Genomic DNA, 17,752 nt, shown 5'->3' with positions numbered 1-17,752 from the left:
TTATATTTATATTATTTGCATAGTTTTAATAAAATTTCTCATTTTTCCAAAGGTAGAGATCAAATTCCTTTTTGAATGGAGTGTTATGAGATATAGTGATCTTGAAATAAAGTCTAGATTTGTGTTTTATGATTCATAATAATTTTCCCCCCACATGAAGCATTAATCCCATATTGTGGTCCCTAAGTATATGTTGGGAAATATATCTTCAGGTTAAACTGTGCTGATTCTAAAAACGTAGACCAATTCTTTTCAGTATGTGGTATATGGAAATCTTTTAGCTGGAGTATTGGCTCTCTTAACAGTTACTAAAATTTTGTAGGTACACTTGTCACCAATAATGCCAATAATATCATATATTAATAATATATTAATCCTTTAGGTAGAAATGGGGTTTTGATTTCTAACGTGTGGGTTCTTTAATGGAGTTATTGGTAGAATGTGCGAGGTTATAAACCATTTTATCTAGAGAGTCCTTTGAAGATTTTAAGCCTCGGGGCATTTTGTCATGTCTCAGTAGGTTCTAACAAAATCTGAACTGGATTCCCTCTCCTTTTCCCACTACCATGAAAAGATTAGAAACTGAGCCAATCTTAGAACTGACTCCTTTAGCCACAACCCCATTGCTGGTTGAGCGGGCTGCAGATGGCTTTGAGGAATGTTATCTCTGGCTGAGGGCTTTGCTACTTAGAGGTATTGACACTATCTCTCAGATGGCGGGACTGCCTAATGCTCCTGAGTGATTCATTGGAGCCTGAATTGTGGTGAAATGAACCCTGGTTGGCATATAGGAGTTGCTCAACAAATATTTGTAAACTCTCCTATTTGTATAACACTTTCAATACAGGTTAATCTCATTTTGCCCTCACAGTCAGGAACTGGATTGTCTTTATAAAACAGAAAAGACAGAAGTTAAGTGCTATGGTCAACTTCAGATAGCAAATTGGTAAAAGAGACTAGAACTTTTGGTTGGTTTTCCTATTTTTTCCTTAAAACATGGACTTTTAAAAATGTAACAGTTTTTTGAGCTTTTACTAAATTAATTCATACTATAGTCCACTAAAATGAGAGAGCAGTGACTATTGACACATTTTAATTTTTCAATTATCAGGTAAAAAGAGCTGAAGTGGCCAAGTGAAGTAGATCATATGCTAGGTTTTATGCTTGATCAGAGGGGGTGGTTGGGTCAGAAGCCAAAATGAAATCATGTAAAGAGGCATCCACTTACAAGTGAAAAGAAGTATCTAATAGCCCTAAAAGAAAAATGATCTTCCTCTTCTTCTTCTCCTTTCTTTTCCTCCACCTCCACTTCCACCTGCACTCATCTTTCGCCTTCCCTTCCCTCCCCCTCTGCTTCCTCTTCCTTCTTCATCAACAGTTGTGTTTTTTCCTGGCAAGCCATTGTATAGTTTGACCTCTAAAATTCACCATTCAGTTGTGTTTTTCAAATGTTTTCATTAGTAATTCCACAGTATTTCAGAGATGGTACCTTCTCCTTTACTATTCTGTAAGGAGAAAGAAATTTGGTGTGGTGCTTTATCAGCTCTTACCACGGGAAGTCAGTCTGCCTGCCCGTCTGTCTGTCTGTCTATCTATCTATCTATCTATCTATCTATCTATCTATCTATCTATCTATCTGTCATCTATCTATCTATCCATCCATTCACCCACCTACCTATCATCTATATTCATTCATCATTCATTCATTCATTCATTCATTCATTCATTCATTCATTCATTCATATTTTCTAAGGGACCAAGAATGAGGAAAATCCAATATGTTCTCTTTATTCAGCAAGACAAATTAGGACTTTTCCTTTTTGACTGATTACTTCAGTCTTATTTATTGCTTCAGGGATACAGCTCAATAAATTCACAGCACTAGATAACTATGAAGTTTTTTTAGTAACTGAAAAGTGTTTCAAGTTTCCAGAAATACAGCCCCTTATATGTAATGGCATTCGAGCTCCTTAATCTGCTTCTAAGTGTTAATAGCTAAATCTGCTCCAGTATGTTGTAAAGGGAATATAGATGTCAGGAACCAAAGTCTTTCTTCCATTACTTGGACTCATTCTTCTTCTGAGAAGAATTGGTAATGAGTCCTGCTATATATTTTTTTTCTTTCTTTTTCTCAGCTGTGAGGGACTTAGAACTTTCACTCCCTCATGGGTTCCTATGTCATAGCATTGTGTTTCAGCTGATCAGGTGATCTCAAGTTAAAGTAAGACACTATCTAATTGTGTTAGGATTTTTATTTAGGGGAAAGCAGTAGACTCATTAATGATAAATAACTATTATTGTCAAGATTTTTTTTGTATAATTTCATCCTAACTTATTTTATAGTTAACTCTAACATTTTAACCCAATATGCATTATCTAGTATATTTAAATTTTTTAGTTACAGTTTCCTTTCCCAAAAATCCTCTATATTTTCACAAGACTGAAAGGGTTATTTATAACAGTGAGAACCTGAAAACAATTTAAATATTCATAATGGGGGTTTTAAAGCACATTTTGTTATCATCATAAAATAGAATATTTTGTAGTCATTAAAAATAATATAGGTCTATATTTATTGATAGGAAGTAATATTTATGACATAATGAGAGACAATAGTTACAACAGTATACATTGTATGATGCCACATATAAATATTTTATTTGTAAATCTACATGTGAATATATGTCATATAGATAGATGTCAAGAAGATTTCCCCCCAAATTTTAATTAAGATGAGCTTTAAGTGGTAGGGTTTTGGGAAATTTTTACTGTGTGTTTTTATTACAATGACCACATATTTTTAAGAAAATAATTAAGCTTAAAAAATGCTATGGTTTGATTACTTGTTAAAGAGAAAGAAGCATTTGTTTATTCTTTATTTTTATATCTTCTAGATTTCAAAACATCTCATTTACGAGAAGGAAAGTTTAACTGTTGTTTAATACTTTGGGGTTGTTTTTCTTTTTTTAAAATAACATATTAGTATTTTAGATGCTAAAATTAATGCAGGAACTATTGACAAGACATTATTGATCCCACTGGACATATTTTTAACTGACCCTACAGGACTTTTATTTTTTTTAAAGGTATAGAGTTATTTGGCCCAGCTTAAATAGAGTTCTCAGAATAGATGCTGAGGGGCATATCAAATTATTTATTCAGGTATCTCTGTTATTTTATAGTTAGTAAAATAATTTAGCTTTAAATAAAATAGTAATTACTATTTTCCTTAGATTAAAACGTTTCCATTAGTCATTATATTTATTCCAAATGAAGTAATATAAAAATATCTGTCAAGTAAATGCCATTGGTTAGAAAATGAGTTTTAGTTTGGGATTCAGGGTTCAACAAAAACAGCAACAAGATCTAAGAAAAATTTCTAGCCTTTCCAAAAGTCCGATGAAAATACATTGATTGCAATAAGGCTGCACCAGCAACAGAAAGGTGTTCTGGCTTTGGCAGAAAATGTTATTGTCTTTACGTGGTAACGTTGTCCGTCCCTGTATTTGGCACACAGTAGTTGTTTCACGTTGTTGAGTGACATGCTGGTCAGAATACTTGATTTAGTCATGTTAATGTTGAGTGATTTAAAGAAAAGGGAAGATAGTTTTTTAGACAGAATGATTTCAGAACATGAGGACAAATGTAATAAAAATAAAACTGGTGGTGAAAAATTTGGGAACCCTAATATTGGTAATACAAATTTAGTTGTTTTGAATAATTACCATTTGTTTCTTGACTCTAAATCTGAATTAATTTCTTTTGGCAGGGTATTTTAAGTCTTGAATATTGTGTGGGAATTATTGGTGGCAAACCAAAACAGTCATATTACTTTGCTGGATTTCAAGGTTAGTGATTTAGTAAAGTATATTTCTTCCTTGTTTTCTTTTGAAAGTCAGTAAGTTAATATCAGATCCTCTGGAAGCAGGATGATTAACAGAGCAAAATGAGTACCTTATAAATTCATCAGTCCTACCATAGCCACTCATTTGTCATTTGGTCCACAACATAATTGGATTCTGCAAAATGTATGTTTAATTTCTGTTATTGCATAAACAAGGCATAATTTATTGGTTTCACTAAACTTCAGAAGACATTGCTTTCACATTCTGGCAGTTGCTATTTACATATTTACTTTTTACCAGGGTTAGTGGTGCTAGTTGATGATAAAATGACAAGCAATATGTTCTTCCTGTCAGGATAAAGTAGTGCGATACATTTTTCATGTGCAAACTGTAGAATATAATTGTGTGTTTGTGAAAGTAATTTTATCACCAAAAATTAAATGACAATCTCATCACTTTATAAAAATTCTGCTTATACAAGCATATTTGATTATGCGAAAGTTAATCTGTCCTGTGCAAACCTATGTTTCAGTCAATGAATATCAGTCTGGCAAGCTGTTACTCCCAGGTTTTTTTCAGCTATTCTACATAGAAATTGGATTGTAAGCAGTGTAATAATAAGGTGTTTTTTGAATTACTTGTCTTCTGTTTTGTCCTTGTAGATGACAGTTTGATTTACATGGATCCTCATTACTGCCAGTCTTTTGTAGATGTCAGCATAAAGGATTTCCCTCTTGAGGTACTATGGATTAAGAGCTGTTTTCTTACTATATGAAGAAAACTCTAATTATTTAGAGATGTACTAGGCAGCTAAGCTTTTATGGTATTACAATTACAGCTTAATAATACATATTTTACTGATTTATAAAACCATAACCCACATCATAGTCAAAGGTTAAATAATTTCTTACTGAATATTAATTTATGATATACCTTTGTTTCCATTAATCTTGTCTCTAACTTGTTAGACACCCTAGTCCTGCCACAATAATTGAGCAAGCCTCCAAGTAACTCTGTAAATATACAGCAGAACATTACTGAAGCATAAACATATTAGGCATGTTTAAAACAAAGAAAGAAAGAAAAAGGGGAAAAAAGGAAAAGAAGATGATGGAGTAGGGTGAGAATGACAAGGTGACTTAAGGAGACTACCTGATAAATTATTTTGCTGAAGTCTAATAATTAAATCTTAGTCTCTAGTTTTCAAGAGCTTAGTTGGGTTTCTAATTTTCGTTTTAGGTTTGATTTTGCAACAACTTTTTTTTCCTTTATGCCAGTCCTTTTGTGATCCAGCATTTGAATTCAGAAAATCTGAGAGTGCATAAGTGATACATGTAATTAGTACATTGTTTTGGATATTTTTTCCCCAGTTGATGCTTTTACAGACTTTTAAAATAATTTTAATCATTTGAGTGGCATGGATCACTAATTCCAAGGCTCCACAAGTTACAAATGTGGTTTAGTACTTTGTTTTAGTAATAGCTTACTAGCTAATGATAATACCTAAAAATATTTAAGAAGATTATGAAAACTGATCAATTGCAAGATTAAAATGGCAAGACGTTTAACTTTCAGTGATCAGAAAGACACATTATAAAACATTCTAGCACCCTTTGTAAACCGTTACCTCAACTGAAGTACAAGCCTCTTGAAGCCAGGTTTGCTTTCTGCTTTCTTCCTTCATAGTATCTGTATGTAAACCTTAATAAATATTCCTCGTCGACAAATTGATACTGGGGGAGGCACTAGAGAATTGTGCTATGTGAAGCACATTGTAATTCTTTCTGCTGCATTATGGTCTTGTGACACTGAAGGGATGCTTAATTGTGGGTTCCCATGGTCAATGGTTAGTTCAGGGAAGAGTTTCAACTGTTGGGATGAGAGAGAGAGAGAGAGAGAGAGAGAGAGAGAGAGAGAGAGAGAGAGAGAGAGAGAGTGTGTGTGTGTGTGTGTGTATGTATGTATGTGTATTTAATAAGTTAAAATTTCCTAAACCAGAGACTATAGCTTCATGTTATACTTTTGGAATGACCAGTTCTAACTCTTATAAATACCAAACTCTTACTCTATTATTAAGAGAATATCCTATTTTCTTAATATTAATGTTTTATTAATAAGGTAAGAAAAACCATATTAGTACACATGTTAGTCTGTTTTAATTCCTGTGCCCTCAACTTCAAGTTTCAGGTTTTAGGTTCATACAGTGGTGACTAGTTTAATCTATTCTAGTAATTCAGAGAATACTGGTATTAAGGCTATTAGAATGATGTGATATGATTAGATAGGCGGATGAGTGAATTAATCACTCATGTACCCTTTATGAATTACACATGTGAACTGCAGCTGGTAGGAGGTGCTTTTTAGTAAGTGTATTCTCTAGTTAACTAAGGAAGCTTCATATACATCACCAAAATAGCATATTTACACCTAAAAGCATTTGTTTCATTATTGTTTGTATGTTTAGGTAATAGAATCCACTATTCCAAATAATAAGCCTAGAACAGTGCCTGGCATTTGGTAGATGCCTAATAAATATTTGTTGAAGCAATGAATAAATAATGTATTAAAAAAATTAAATAAATGAGAATTGACTCACCCTGGCCAGTTTTTCCAGAAACATTTTTCATTGTCACAGAATTGTATCAGGTGAACACTCCCTAAAATGTGTGTGCTACTCTTACCAATAGTCAGAATTTTAAAAATTAAAAAAAGAATAAGTGCATAGTTCAAAGAATTATGATTATATAAACAGCCTTGCAATACACCTGGGAAAATATTTTAAAACCTATCTTGTTCTGCAATAAACAGAAATGATTCTGAATTATAAATTAATGGTGGTTTGACTTCAGAATCCTCTTGGGTGAACAAAAGAATATAATTTTACATTTAAGTGATGTAAAATGCCTCACTGTAATATGAGTCCATGTATATATAGTAACACCCTATAGCAGTTTCAGTGATCAGAGATTTATATCAGTGTTTTGTGGATAATTAGTTTTTGGCAGATGTCAAAACAGCCATGAATAACAGTTTAGTGTTATTATCTATGATGATTGAAGAAGCAATATTGTGAAATAGCACTGAGTCTATTCTGGTTTAGTCTTATTGGTTCTTACATAAAAACTTTAATTGTCCTAGCCAGTTTGGCTCAATGGATAGAGTGTTGGTCTGTGGACAGGGTCTTGGGTTCAATTCTCGTCAAGGGCACGTATCTTGGTTGCAGGCTCCTCTCCAGCCCAGGCCCTGGTCAGGGCTCGTGCAGGAGGCAACCAATCGATGTGTTTCTCTCATATCGATGTTTCTCTTTTCTCTTTCCCTCTCTCTTCCACTCTCCCTAAAAATCAATGGAAAAATATCCTTGGGTGAAGATTAATGAAATCAAACAACAAAAAAACTTTAATCAAAGCGTTAATATAATGTAGGATGCTGTTGTATATGAGTTAAAAAATATTTTTTTGGAGCTTTGGACAAACTTTGGTCCTTCTTTATTCCAAAGTAGCAATAAACAAGCAAACAAACAAACAAACCTTGATTATTATTGTTGGCAGGAGTTGGGCATATGACTATTTTTAGATACCTTGTATGTAGAATAACTTTTTGTAAATATGACCTAGAACTTTCTGTGTCTTACACTAGTATATCTATATACTCCTGTATATTGTTAACTAACAAGCTTTTACTTAGCTCTTCTGTGCCTTTCCAGACCTGTTTTTAATGTCTCCTTATAAATAAAACACATGAAACAACGTTAGAAGAAGTCCAACTAAGACAATACTTGTGTTGATAGTACCTTGGGGGTTCCAGTTTAGCTAGATTGGATCTCACTATACAGTTAAGTGTTAGCTAAGCATTGTTTAAAAGGCATAGTTTGGTCTGTATTTACTGCCATGATGTTGTATTTGAATCTTACATAAGATTGAACTATTCATAAGGGGAAAAAAGCAGCTTGAGTAGATGCAAATGAAGGGGGAAAGAATAGAGGGATTTTGATTGATTTACCAGGAACATAACATATATGAAAGCCTGCATTTCCCCACATTTTGGGAGATGGTTTCAAGGTAAAATCCCTTAGTTTTAGGCATTAAATATAGGGAAATTTTTATTTTATGAGTTCAAATTCAGCATAGTTTGTTTCTTAATTGAGCTTAACCATTAAATAAAAAATATAAAATATACAACAAAGAATTCCCACCCCTGTGTCCCATCTTCCTCTCACTTTAGCATGGTAATTTTTGTATGTCTTATACAATTTATTTATGCACATACAAATAACTATGAATATATATTTTATGGCCTTCCTTTTGTCCAGAAACATCTTTTTAAATATATGCAACTAAAAGGAATTGGTGGCATCAGTGATTTTTAAGAGCAAGAGCATTTAAGCAGGTTTTTTTTTTTTTTTTTTTAAATCTTAAACCAAGTACCAGAATATGGTGGTGAAGAAAAAGATTGGAATGATTAGCTTTATATTCTATCCCTTTCCTACTTTTGTATTCTCTACTAATAGCTGCATCCCGTTAGCAAGGGTAGAGAGGCTAAAGCAGTCTCTTCAGCCTATTGACATCTGTGGCGCAGTGACTGCTCAGAAAAGTGAATTAAAGGGACAGGAGGACTGGTAAGAAGGAGGCAAGGGCCATAATAGAACAATTTTCACCTATGCCTTTTATGGAATAAACAAGAACTTAAGTCAAGTAGAAGAGTGGGTTGGAACAATATGCAATTATGTACTAACTAGAGGCCTGATGCACAAAGATTCCTGCAAGAATGGGCCTTCCTTCCCCTGGCTGCGAGCACCATCTTCGCTCTGGCTGGAGCCCCCTTTCCGCCTTCCCACGCTGCCCAGAGGTCCTGAGTGGCTGGGGGTGGTGTAGAACACCCCACCCCCAGCTGCTCCGGGCCTGCATATGCAAATTAACCCTCATTTTTGTTGGGTTAATTTGCATACTCACTCCTGATTGGCTGATGGGTGTCGTGAAGGTACGGTCATTTAGCACATTTCTCTTTTATTAGTGTAGGCTGTGTCAATTGCTAAGACTCTTAAATTGACCTCTTTTCATATCACCGTGCAACATTTTTTAAAAATTAAATTTATTGGGGTGACATTGGTTAATAAGATTATATAGGTTTCAAATGTACAATTCTAGGATACATAATGTGTATATTGCATTGTGTGCCCACCACTATGGAACATTCATGAATCTATGTATTTGTTGAAAAAGTCTTGATATTCTTATTCAAAGGTTTATAAACATTAAAAAACTCTAACAAAACAGACTTAATTGCACTTCAATAGAAATTTTTATTTTGAATATTTGAAAAAGTGAACTGCTTTACCAAATGGCCAACTTGATTCTAAACCTTGTATTAGCTTATATCATTTTCAGTGGCACATTTTTCTTCCCTTTTGCAATTGTTAGATCACTTTGATACACTTTCTTTTGCAGAATGGCACTAATGCCACATAAGGTGGAGATTTGGTGAATTGAATATACACAGTGTTGGCTCATATTTTACAGCTTTGGAGAGTAGGAAGGACTCTTTGCATTGGATAGACTAAAACACCATTTGAGAAGCATATTTAAGTTTTGAGAAAAGCCAGATAACAAATTTTAAATTAGTAATATTCTTGTATGTACGTAAGTCCATCAGTAAAAGTAAATTAATCCTAAAGAATTTTTAAAATTACAGACATTCCACTGCCCTTCTCCCAAAAAGATGTCATTTCGAAAGATGGATCCTAGCTGTACAATAGGATTCTACTGTCGAAACGTTCAGGACTTCAAACGAGCTTCTGAAGAAATCACTAAGGTACTTTTATTTAAAATATTATTATAATATTTGTAAATGACCTAATTTTTATTTGAGATATCCCGTGAAAAGACAAAAATCTGTAAATTATTACACTTTTGTAAAATTGCCTCTCAAATGTTAATGTTATTAGGAATATTGAACTAGAAAATAAAACTTTGGGGATTCCTAGCCTTTGATACTGGCTTAACCAACTAGTGAACAGTAGAAAGTATTGATTGCTCCACTAGGTGGCACTGTTGAAGTAAAAATCCCTTTGCAAATGGATTAGGTTATCTGTGCAAGCAATTAGGTTATATTTTATTTGAAGAGGATTTTAAAAGGGCAATACCTTAGGGGGTAGAAAAAAATTAATGAAGTATTTGATCAAGCCAAATTGTGCATTATTTCTTGTTAGTCCAAGTGCTTCTTTGGTTTTTTTAAAAAGAGAAATGGTATTTTTGGATTTCTCCGAACTGCTTTATCAAATGAGCTGTGTTGTTACCTTCCAATAAGCTTGTCTAATCTGGTCTATTCGACTTATAGGATCTGTGCAGTAGGTTTATTTAACTCCTTCTCATTACCTTTAAACTTCTGCATTTTTCTGGTCCTTGAGTACAGTACCTCTAAACATTTATAGAGCCTCATGGATTGTCTATATTTAGTACTTTGGGAAATACAAAAGCTTACTTATTAGGGAAATAAGCATAACCGTTTATTACTATCAGTAGCTATAGCTTATCAGTTTATGGGTAGGTAATACTAGGATCACTTTTGGAAATTCTTAACTTGAGTTCAGATAAAGTAATACCTTATTACTGCTTGACTTACAGTTAATTTTTTTAAGGAAAATAGACATAGTGGATTGAAATTTTATTTTTATCCTGTAAAAATAAAATGAAAACATTAAATAAAAGGTTTCATATAAGTTAGGTTTACTTTACTTGACCTGCCATGTAAAAGAGGAAATTTAACAAAACCATGACAGAAGAATGAATGAGGAGAGAAAATGAGATATGTGAGAACCTCTTCTTATTCTTCATTTCTCATGGTTGTCGCCTTTTTACTCTCCGTTTTCAACCTGGAAGGCCAAGTGAACTTAACAAAATATGTATTCTACATTTCCCCCTCTTTTATGACTTGAAATTTGAAATATTTGTGTATTTTAGTTTGACAATTCTCTATCTTTATGAAGTATTGTATATGTGCTAAAATATACAAATTCAGATGATATTATAATACAGATTGATACTAATGAACATACTTCATTAAAAAGTTCCATTTCTCTTAATTTTTTTTCTACCCAGGTTAAAACAAGTCAGTTTAGAATAATAAAGCAAACTGAACCAAATTATTATTACTAAGTTGAAAAACAAGATTCACAAATGGGTTTCATGTTGATATTTTCTCATTAAAAACGGATTTTTTTTTTGTGGTTTTATACTGATAGTTATTAGGATTTTTACATTAGAAAAATACTTAGAAATCATTTCTCTTAATGCATCAGAGTAATATACAATGTTGAGGCAAAAAAAAGACCATATTGAAATATCATTCGGAAGTACTGAGAATTTTGCTAGTCATTTAAACTTTGCTTTAATAATAGTATTATTCTTAAGTTAATAGCATTTTGTAGCAGTATCAAAAACTCACTTTGTCAATTAGTAATTTGATTATTTACTTTTGATTGGAAGGTTATAAGTTAAGCAGTTTTCCTTTTCTTCCTAAAAATTGATTTTGGCATTTTTAGTAAAAAAGCTATTTTTTTCTCTTTAAAAATAAAAACAACTTAAAGTTATTTTTTCTGGATAGGATGTATTTTGAGTCTAAACTATAATATTGAATTTGTAATGCTATATAAATGAAGATTCTAAAGCCTTAACTACATGATTTTAAAAATGTTATAGAAATTACTAAATTAATTCTATGTTTAGAGAGTTCAGTTCAGCAAGTATCTGGGTAACGATTACATTGAAAGCATAAAATGACCAAGACATAATCCTTGCTTTTGAGCAAGGTATAAGGCCTCTGCCCTAAAGTAGCATTTGTAGTTCAGGAGGGGGGATAGACGTATGTTACATTGAATATTGTAAGCGTCCATACAGAGATAGAAATAAGTTGACAGGGAAGAAAGGGTGTTGAATAGAGAGGGATGTCTCATCCATCTCAAAGTTCTTTATTATGATGGTGATATTTAATTTGGAACTTGAAAGTTTAGGCTTAATTTCTGTTGGCTTAGGGAGAAGGAAGGGTTGATAAGGATGTGAAACATTGGGAATTCCCACAGACTACTTGGTCTGATCACTTAGGAGAACATTTGACAATTCTAGCAAACCTAAAAATATGTATACCGTTAGACACAGCAATGCATGTTGTGTACCTAATATAATCCTAACTAAAGTGTTCCAAATGCACAAAGTGTTTCCTATTTTTCTTTAGGGGTATTTGTTTCAAGCAGAGGAAATAAAAAGAGGAAAGGTATTGGAAAAGGAAAGTATAGAGTTTGTCAAGGGAATGGCAAATAGTCTTTTTGGTAGGTGCCAAAGATACCTATAGGGCAGGACTGTCTTCTGGCTGCCTGAATCTGTATGGGTGTGGCCTGGGAGATTTCTCCATTTCTAACAAGTCTCCCACATAATCTTGCACATCAAATCCAAGGGCCACTGGTGTAAGACAGTGCAACCCCATGTGTGATACTCAATTATTTTAGGTGGCACTGGAACAAATATTTTAATACTAGGATAAATATTTTAATACTATTTATTTATATTCATATTAGAAAAATATAACCAGAATATCAAACATGCGATTTCCTATTTATTATTGATTTTAGAAGGCTATTTAAGTTTGAAATGGTGGAAAGAGAAATCTTAATTATAATAGAGATGGGATACACAGCAAAAGTAAAGGTATACAAATGTCCAAGTCTGTATTCGGCAATATGTTGATTTTATTAATTTCAAGCATACAGAGAATAACATAATAATACCTTATTATAATGTGCTACCACTGAGCTTAAGAAAAAAAAATTACATGTATAATTGGAATGTGTTATCCATCCCCAATCTTATTCCCGGCCTTTCTTCACAGTAGTAACAACTATCCTAAATTTTATATAATATTTGTTCCTTATGTAATCATAAACAACATAAATTATTTGAGATATTGTGAAACTTTTTATTAATGATATCCTATATAATAAAAGGCTAATATGCAAATTGACCAAATGGCGGAATGGCTGGTCACTATGACGTGCACTGACCACCAGGGGCAGATGCTCAATGCAGGGGCTGCCCCCTGATGGTCAGTGCACTCCCACAGGGGGAGCACCGCTCAGCCAGAAGCCAGGATCACAGCTGGCGAGCGCAGCGGCGGTGGCAGTGCTAAAGATGTCCGCCTAAGCCATCAGTAGGACATCCCCCGAGGGCTCCTGGACTGCGAGAGGGTGCAAGCCGGGTTGAGTGACCCTGCTGAATGCATGAATTTCGTGCACCAGGCCTCTAGTATTTATATAAAAACTAGAGGCCAATCTCGTGAAGAGGCGCTCCACCTCACGCCGTGAGAAGAGGCACCCTGCGGGGGGCTGAGACCTGCGCCTGACTTGCGCAGCACCGGCCGCCGTGGGCGTCAGGCTGGACGGCGCCGCGGGGGGCCAGGACCCAAGCCTGACTCGTGCAGCACCGGCCGCTGCAGGAGTCAGGCCAGATCGGCGCCACAGGAGGCCGGACCGGCACTGCGGGGGGCCGGGACCCTCGCCTGACTCATAGTGTCCCCCGGTCCCCCTGTCTGTGTTCACTCCAAGGCTGCTGGCTCGGTCAGGCCCCCCTGCCTCTGTCTCCATCTCCGCTCCAGGCCTCACCTGTGCGCGCAACCTCCTCCTGTCTGGTCGTGACCCGTTACGGAGTCCCAGCCTAATTTGCATATTACCTCTTTATAATATAGCTTATAATATAGATGTATATACCCCTCTGCAACTAGTGTTTTCATGTAATAGTGACCTAGAGGTTATCTATTTCTATACATGTTGGTCTAGCTTATTCATTTAAACTGCTGAATAGTGAGTAGTACATTCTATAATATACTACTTTTAATTTAAACTTTCTTTCATTGATGGTCATTCAGCTGATTTTATTTTCTAATGACTAATCCTATATAATAAGAGGCTAATATGCAAATTGACCGAATGGCGGAACGACCGGTCGCTATGATGTGCACTGACCACCAGGGGGCAGACGCTCAATGCAGGAGCTTCCCCCTGGTGCTCAGGGCGCTCCCACAGGGGGAGTGCCCTGAGCCGGAAGGCCTGAGCCGGGCTCACAGCTGGTGAGCGCAGCAGCGGTGGTGGGAGTGAGCCTCTCCCGCCTCCACGGCAGCACTAAGGATGTCCGACTGCCGGCACAGGGAGCGGGCCTAAGCCGTCAGTCGGACATCGCCCGAGGGCTCCCGGACTGCGAGAGGGCGCAGGCTGAGCTGAGGAACTCCCCAAGTGCACGAATTTTCGTGCACTGGGCCTCTAGTAATGTATATAAGAATACTTAAAATGACCCCAAGTTCTTATCTAAATGGCGTCACCCCCTCAGCCCCATGACCTCTCTGACCTCACCCCTTAGCACTCTTTCCCCAGCTTACTCAAGGCCAATCACATAATTTCCTCCTGGAAAATGCTAGGTGTCTTCTGTTTCAAGGATTCTCTTTGTTTCCTGGGCCTGCAGTCTCTTCCTGCGGGTATTCCCCTGATTCCCTCTCCTTTTCTTCCTTCAGGTCTTTACTCAAGTGTCGCCTTCTTAGGCCTTCTCTGTCCACCCTTATTACACTTGTTATTATCCCCTCCCCCCCGTTTTATTTTTCTCTTTAGGGTGTTTATTAAAGTGCATGCACGCACACACACATATATATGCTGCTATATCATATATAAACATATTATGCTTATTTAACTTATTTATCACCTGTCTACTCCACTGAAATGTAATCTTGACAAGGGCAGGGATACCTGTTGGTTTTGTTTATTATTGTGTCTCCCATGATTAGAGCTGCCTGTCACATTGTAGGAGTTCAATAAATACTTGTTGAATGAAGAAGTGGATTAAAGATACTTTGTTATAAATTTGTCTTATTTATAAATTACCAAGAAGTTCAGTGATTGAATTATAGCAGATCTATTATATTTTCATCTATTTCTGTTATTGTAATTTCCTTAAATCGCCAGGACTTTATAATAGTGCATTTACTTAATACATAACTCAATATCTGTTTGGGACAAAAAAAAATCATCTTTATCAATATAATAAATGCTTATATTTTAAAAAATGAAATAATAATAAAAAGCTTATGCTGAAAAACAGGAGTCCCTTGTTATCTTACTCCTCACTCCACAGAGTACCTCCTCAGAGGTAGTCATTTTTAACTCTTCTAGCTATTTGTTTAGGTTTTCACCTCTACATTTCTAAGTAATGTGTTTATTCTGCCATTTTTTTGATAATCCATTTTAGACATTACCTGTTAGTTTCTTGTTAATAGTACTTGAGGATTTAGCTATTCTCATATCCCTTAACCCCATTTTTCTTTCTCTCAGCTGTACACCTTTCACAGATTTTGGTTAAATCACTATTCAGTGTTCACATTATTATGTCTCCATAATACTGTTTACTAATCACATGATGTGTGATGATTACATTTCTTTTTTTCCTGTGCCTTCATTTTCTCGGAGTTAATACTTTCTCCACTTTTCATTTCCTTAGTTTGCTTTGTACTTATTGAAAAGTTTTACGAATGTTGACTCATATCTGTTACGTATCTAGCAGCAAATTTTTCATAAATACAAATGTAAGAAAATCTATTTTTTTCTCCTTTTCTGGAGACTTTCCTCTCTGTTTTCTGTTCCCTTCAGTCTTAACTGCTCTCTAGACCTGATGCAGAGTTGTTCATTTGGAACTTCTTTTTTTAAAAAATATATTTTATTGATTTTTTACAGAGAGGAAGGGAGAGGGATAGAGAGTCAGAAACATCGATGAGAGAGAAACATCGATCAGCCGCCTCCTGCACACCCCCCAACTGGGGATGTGCCCTTAACCAAGGTACATGCCCTTGACCGGAATTGAACCTGGGACCCTTCAGTCCACAGGCCGACACTCTATCCACTGAGCCAAACCGGTTTCGGCCATTTGGAACTTCTTAATGCTACTTTGCTGATTTGGATCCCCTGTCTTCTAAATCTCTCCTTAGTTTATTTTCTTGTTTTGCTGAAGCATAGATTCCGGTATCTTCCTAAGTAAAGGATGCCTAGACAGTAAAGTTTTTTTAAAAAAATACATTTTATTGATTTTTTACAGAGAGGAAGGGAGAGTTAGAAACATCAATGAGAGAGAAACATTGATCAGCTGCCTCCTGCACCCCGCCCCCCCCCCCCCCCCGCCCCACTGGGGATGTGCCCGCAACCAAGGCACATGCCCTTGACTGGAATCGAACCCGGGACCTTCTGTCCCTCAGGCCGACGCTCTATCCACCAAGCCAAACCGGTCAGGGCTAGACAGTAAAGTTTTGAATTCTTACATGTCTGACTATCTTTATTCTATCTTTAAATTTATTGATAATTTGATTTGGTATAGAATTCTAGACTAAAAATAATTCCCATCCCTGAACTTTGGAGACATTGCTGTACTCCCTACTAACATCCAGGGTTGCTGTTGAGAAGTTCGATATCATTCTGAATTCTTTTCCTCAAAATGCAAACTTTTTTCTCTCTAAAAGTTTGTGTGTTTGATTCCCAGCACTACCACTCCATTGCTGTGTACCCTTAGCCACATTGCTTAACTTCTCTGAGCATTAGTTTTCTCAAGAAATGAAAATAGTAATGGCTACCTCTCTCTGTGGCATCATTATGAAGATTAAACAATTCACTAGGTGAATGTCTGATTAAACAATTTACTAGGCGAATAATTTATAGTAGGTACGATATAAAGTATTAGCTATTGTTACTTGTAGCTAGTATTTGACACTTCATTATGTGTCTTGGTTTACATTCTTTTTAATCAATTGTCCTGTTTCCTTCCATTCTGGGAAATTTTTTGAGAAAAAACAACAACACAAACCTACATTATTTCCTCTCTTTTGTTTTCTTCATTCTTTCTTTCTGGAACTCTTATTATACAGTTGTTGGACCTTTTGAATTGTTCCACTAATTTTCCTATCTTTTTTTTCCTTCTATTTTCCATGTCTTTATCATTTTTATATGGGGTACTTCCTCTATCTTCTAACTCTTCTGTTGTTCTTAAATTTCAATTATGATATTTAAATTTCTAGGAGTTATTTTATTTTTCTATTATTCCTTTTTCATAACATTCTATTTTTTTCTTTATATGAATGTAGTTTTCTTTTCTCCTCAAGAAATTAATTAGAGTAATTTTGAAGTTTTCTTGTCCTTCTTTTGCTGTGTATGGTTTATTACAAACTCTTTTTGTTATGTTTTATTTTTTGTTTTTTTGCTTTAATCTTCCAGTTTTCCACTGGCTGCTTTCCCCCACATGACTGGTGATCTTCAGTGTTTGTTTATATTTGAGTAAGGGACTAAAAAGCTGAGTGGAGGTTCTGTGTGTTTGAGCATGGTTTTTTCGCTGGTGACCTTCATCCTAGGGTAATTGGGTGATAAACCTGCCTTTTTATTGGGTGACCCCCCCACCCCCATATGTTGGTAAGTGGTTATCTTTTCTCTAGAGTTGTTTTATTTTTTTCCAGAGAAAAGTTCTGCCATTTGCTTGTAGAATATATATTGCCTATAGTGCTCCAGGAGCAGGAAGTGAAGGATGCTAGGGCCCTACAGTTCAGTATTTTAGACTGTCACTAAATTCCTCAGCTTCTGTAGTCATCACTGTGCCTGGTGTACTAGAGTTTATAGCTTTATTTGTTTTTTCCAAAGAATAAATCTTTATTTTCCTATGTGTGGGATGGCCAGTGGGGGGCTAAAGAGGGATAGTTGTTATAAGAAAGGACCTGGGAATCGAGTCTATATGCAGGCTTTCAATCACTTTCCCTTTCAGTTTTGTGTCTCACCCTGTTTTTGTGCCTTTATATATTATTCCTCTCCAAGTTCTGCAAGGTGAACTTGCTCACCTTTCATAGATATT

At 35.4% G+C, this 17,752-nt stretch overlaps 1 protein-coding gene across 4 annotated transcripts in view; it reads left to right on the top strand.

Annotated features, from left to right (window-relative positions):
- ATG4C (autophagy related 4C cysteine peptidase) overlaps nucleotides 1-17,752 on the top strand; it is a 133,353-nt gene that overhangs the window by 110,055 nt on the left and 5,546 nt on the right. For all 4 annotated transcript variants that reach the window (XM_079776468.1, XM_079776466.1, XM_079776467.1 and 1 more), the window contains exons 8-10: nucleotides 3,770-3,848; nucleotides 4,508-4,584; nucleotides 9,534-9,653. In XM_079776468.1, the coding sequence (XP_079632594.1) occupies nucleotides 3,770-3,848; nucleotides 4,508-4,584; nucleotides 9,534-9,653 (276 nt within the window). The remainder of the gene's footprint in view (nucleotides 1-3,769; nucleotides 3,849-4,507; nucleotides 4,585-9,533; nucleotides 9,654-17,752) is intronic.

Source organism: Cnephaeus nilssonii, assembly GCF_951640355.1.
Source record: "Cnephaeus nilssonii genome assembly, chromosome: 7".
Classification (NCBI taxonomy): domain Eukaryota; kingdom Metazoa; phylum Chordata; class Mammalia; order Chiroptera; family Vespertilionidae; genus Cnephaeus; species Cnephaeus nilssonii.
The sequence above is the reverse complement of the archived record's forward strand: the minus strand, read 5'-3'. Positions and strand labels throughout refer to the sequence as shown.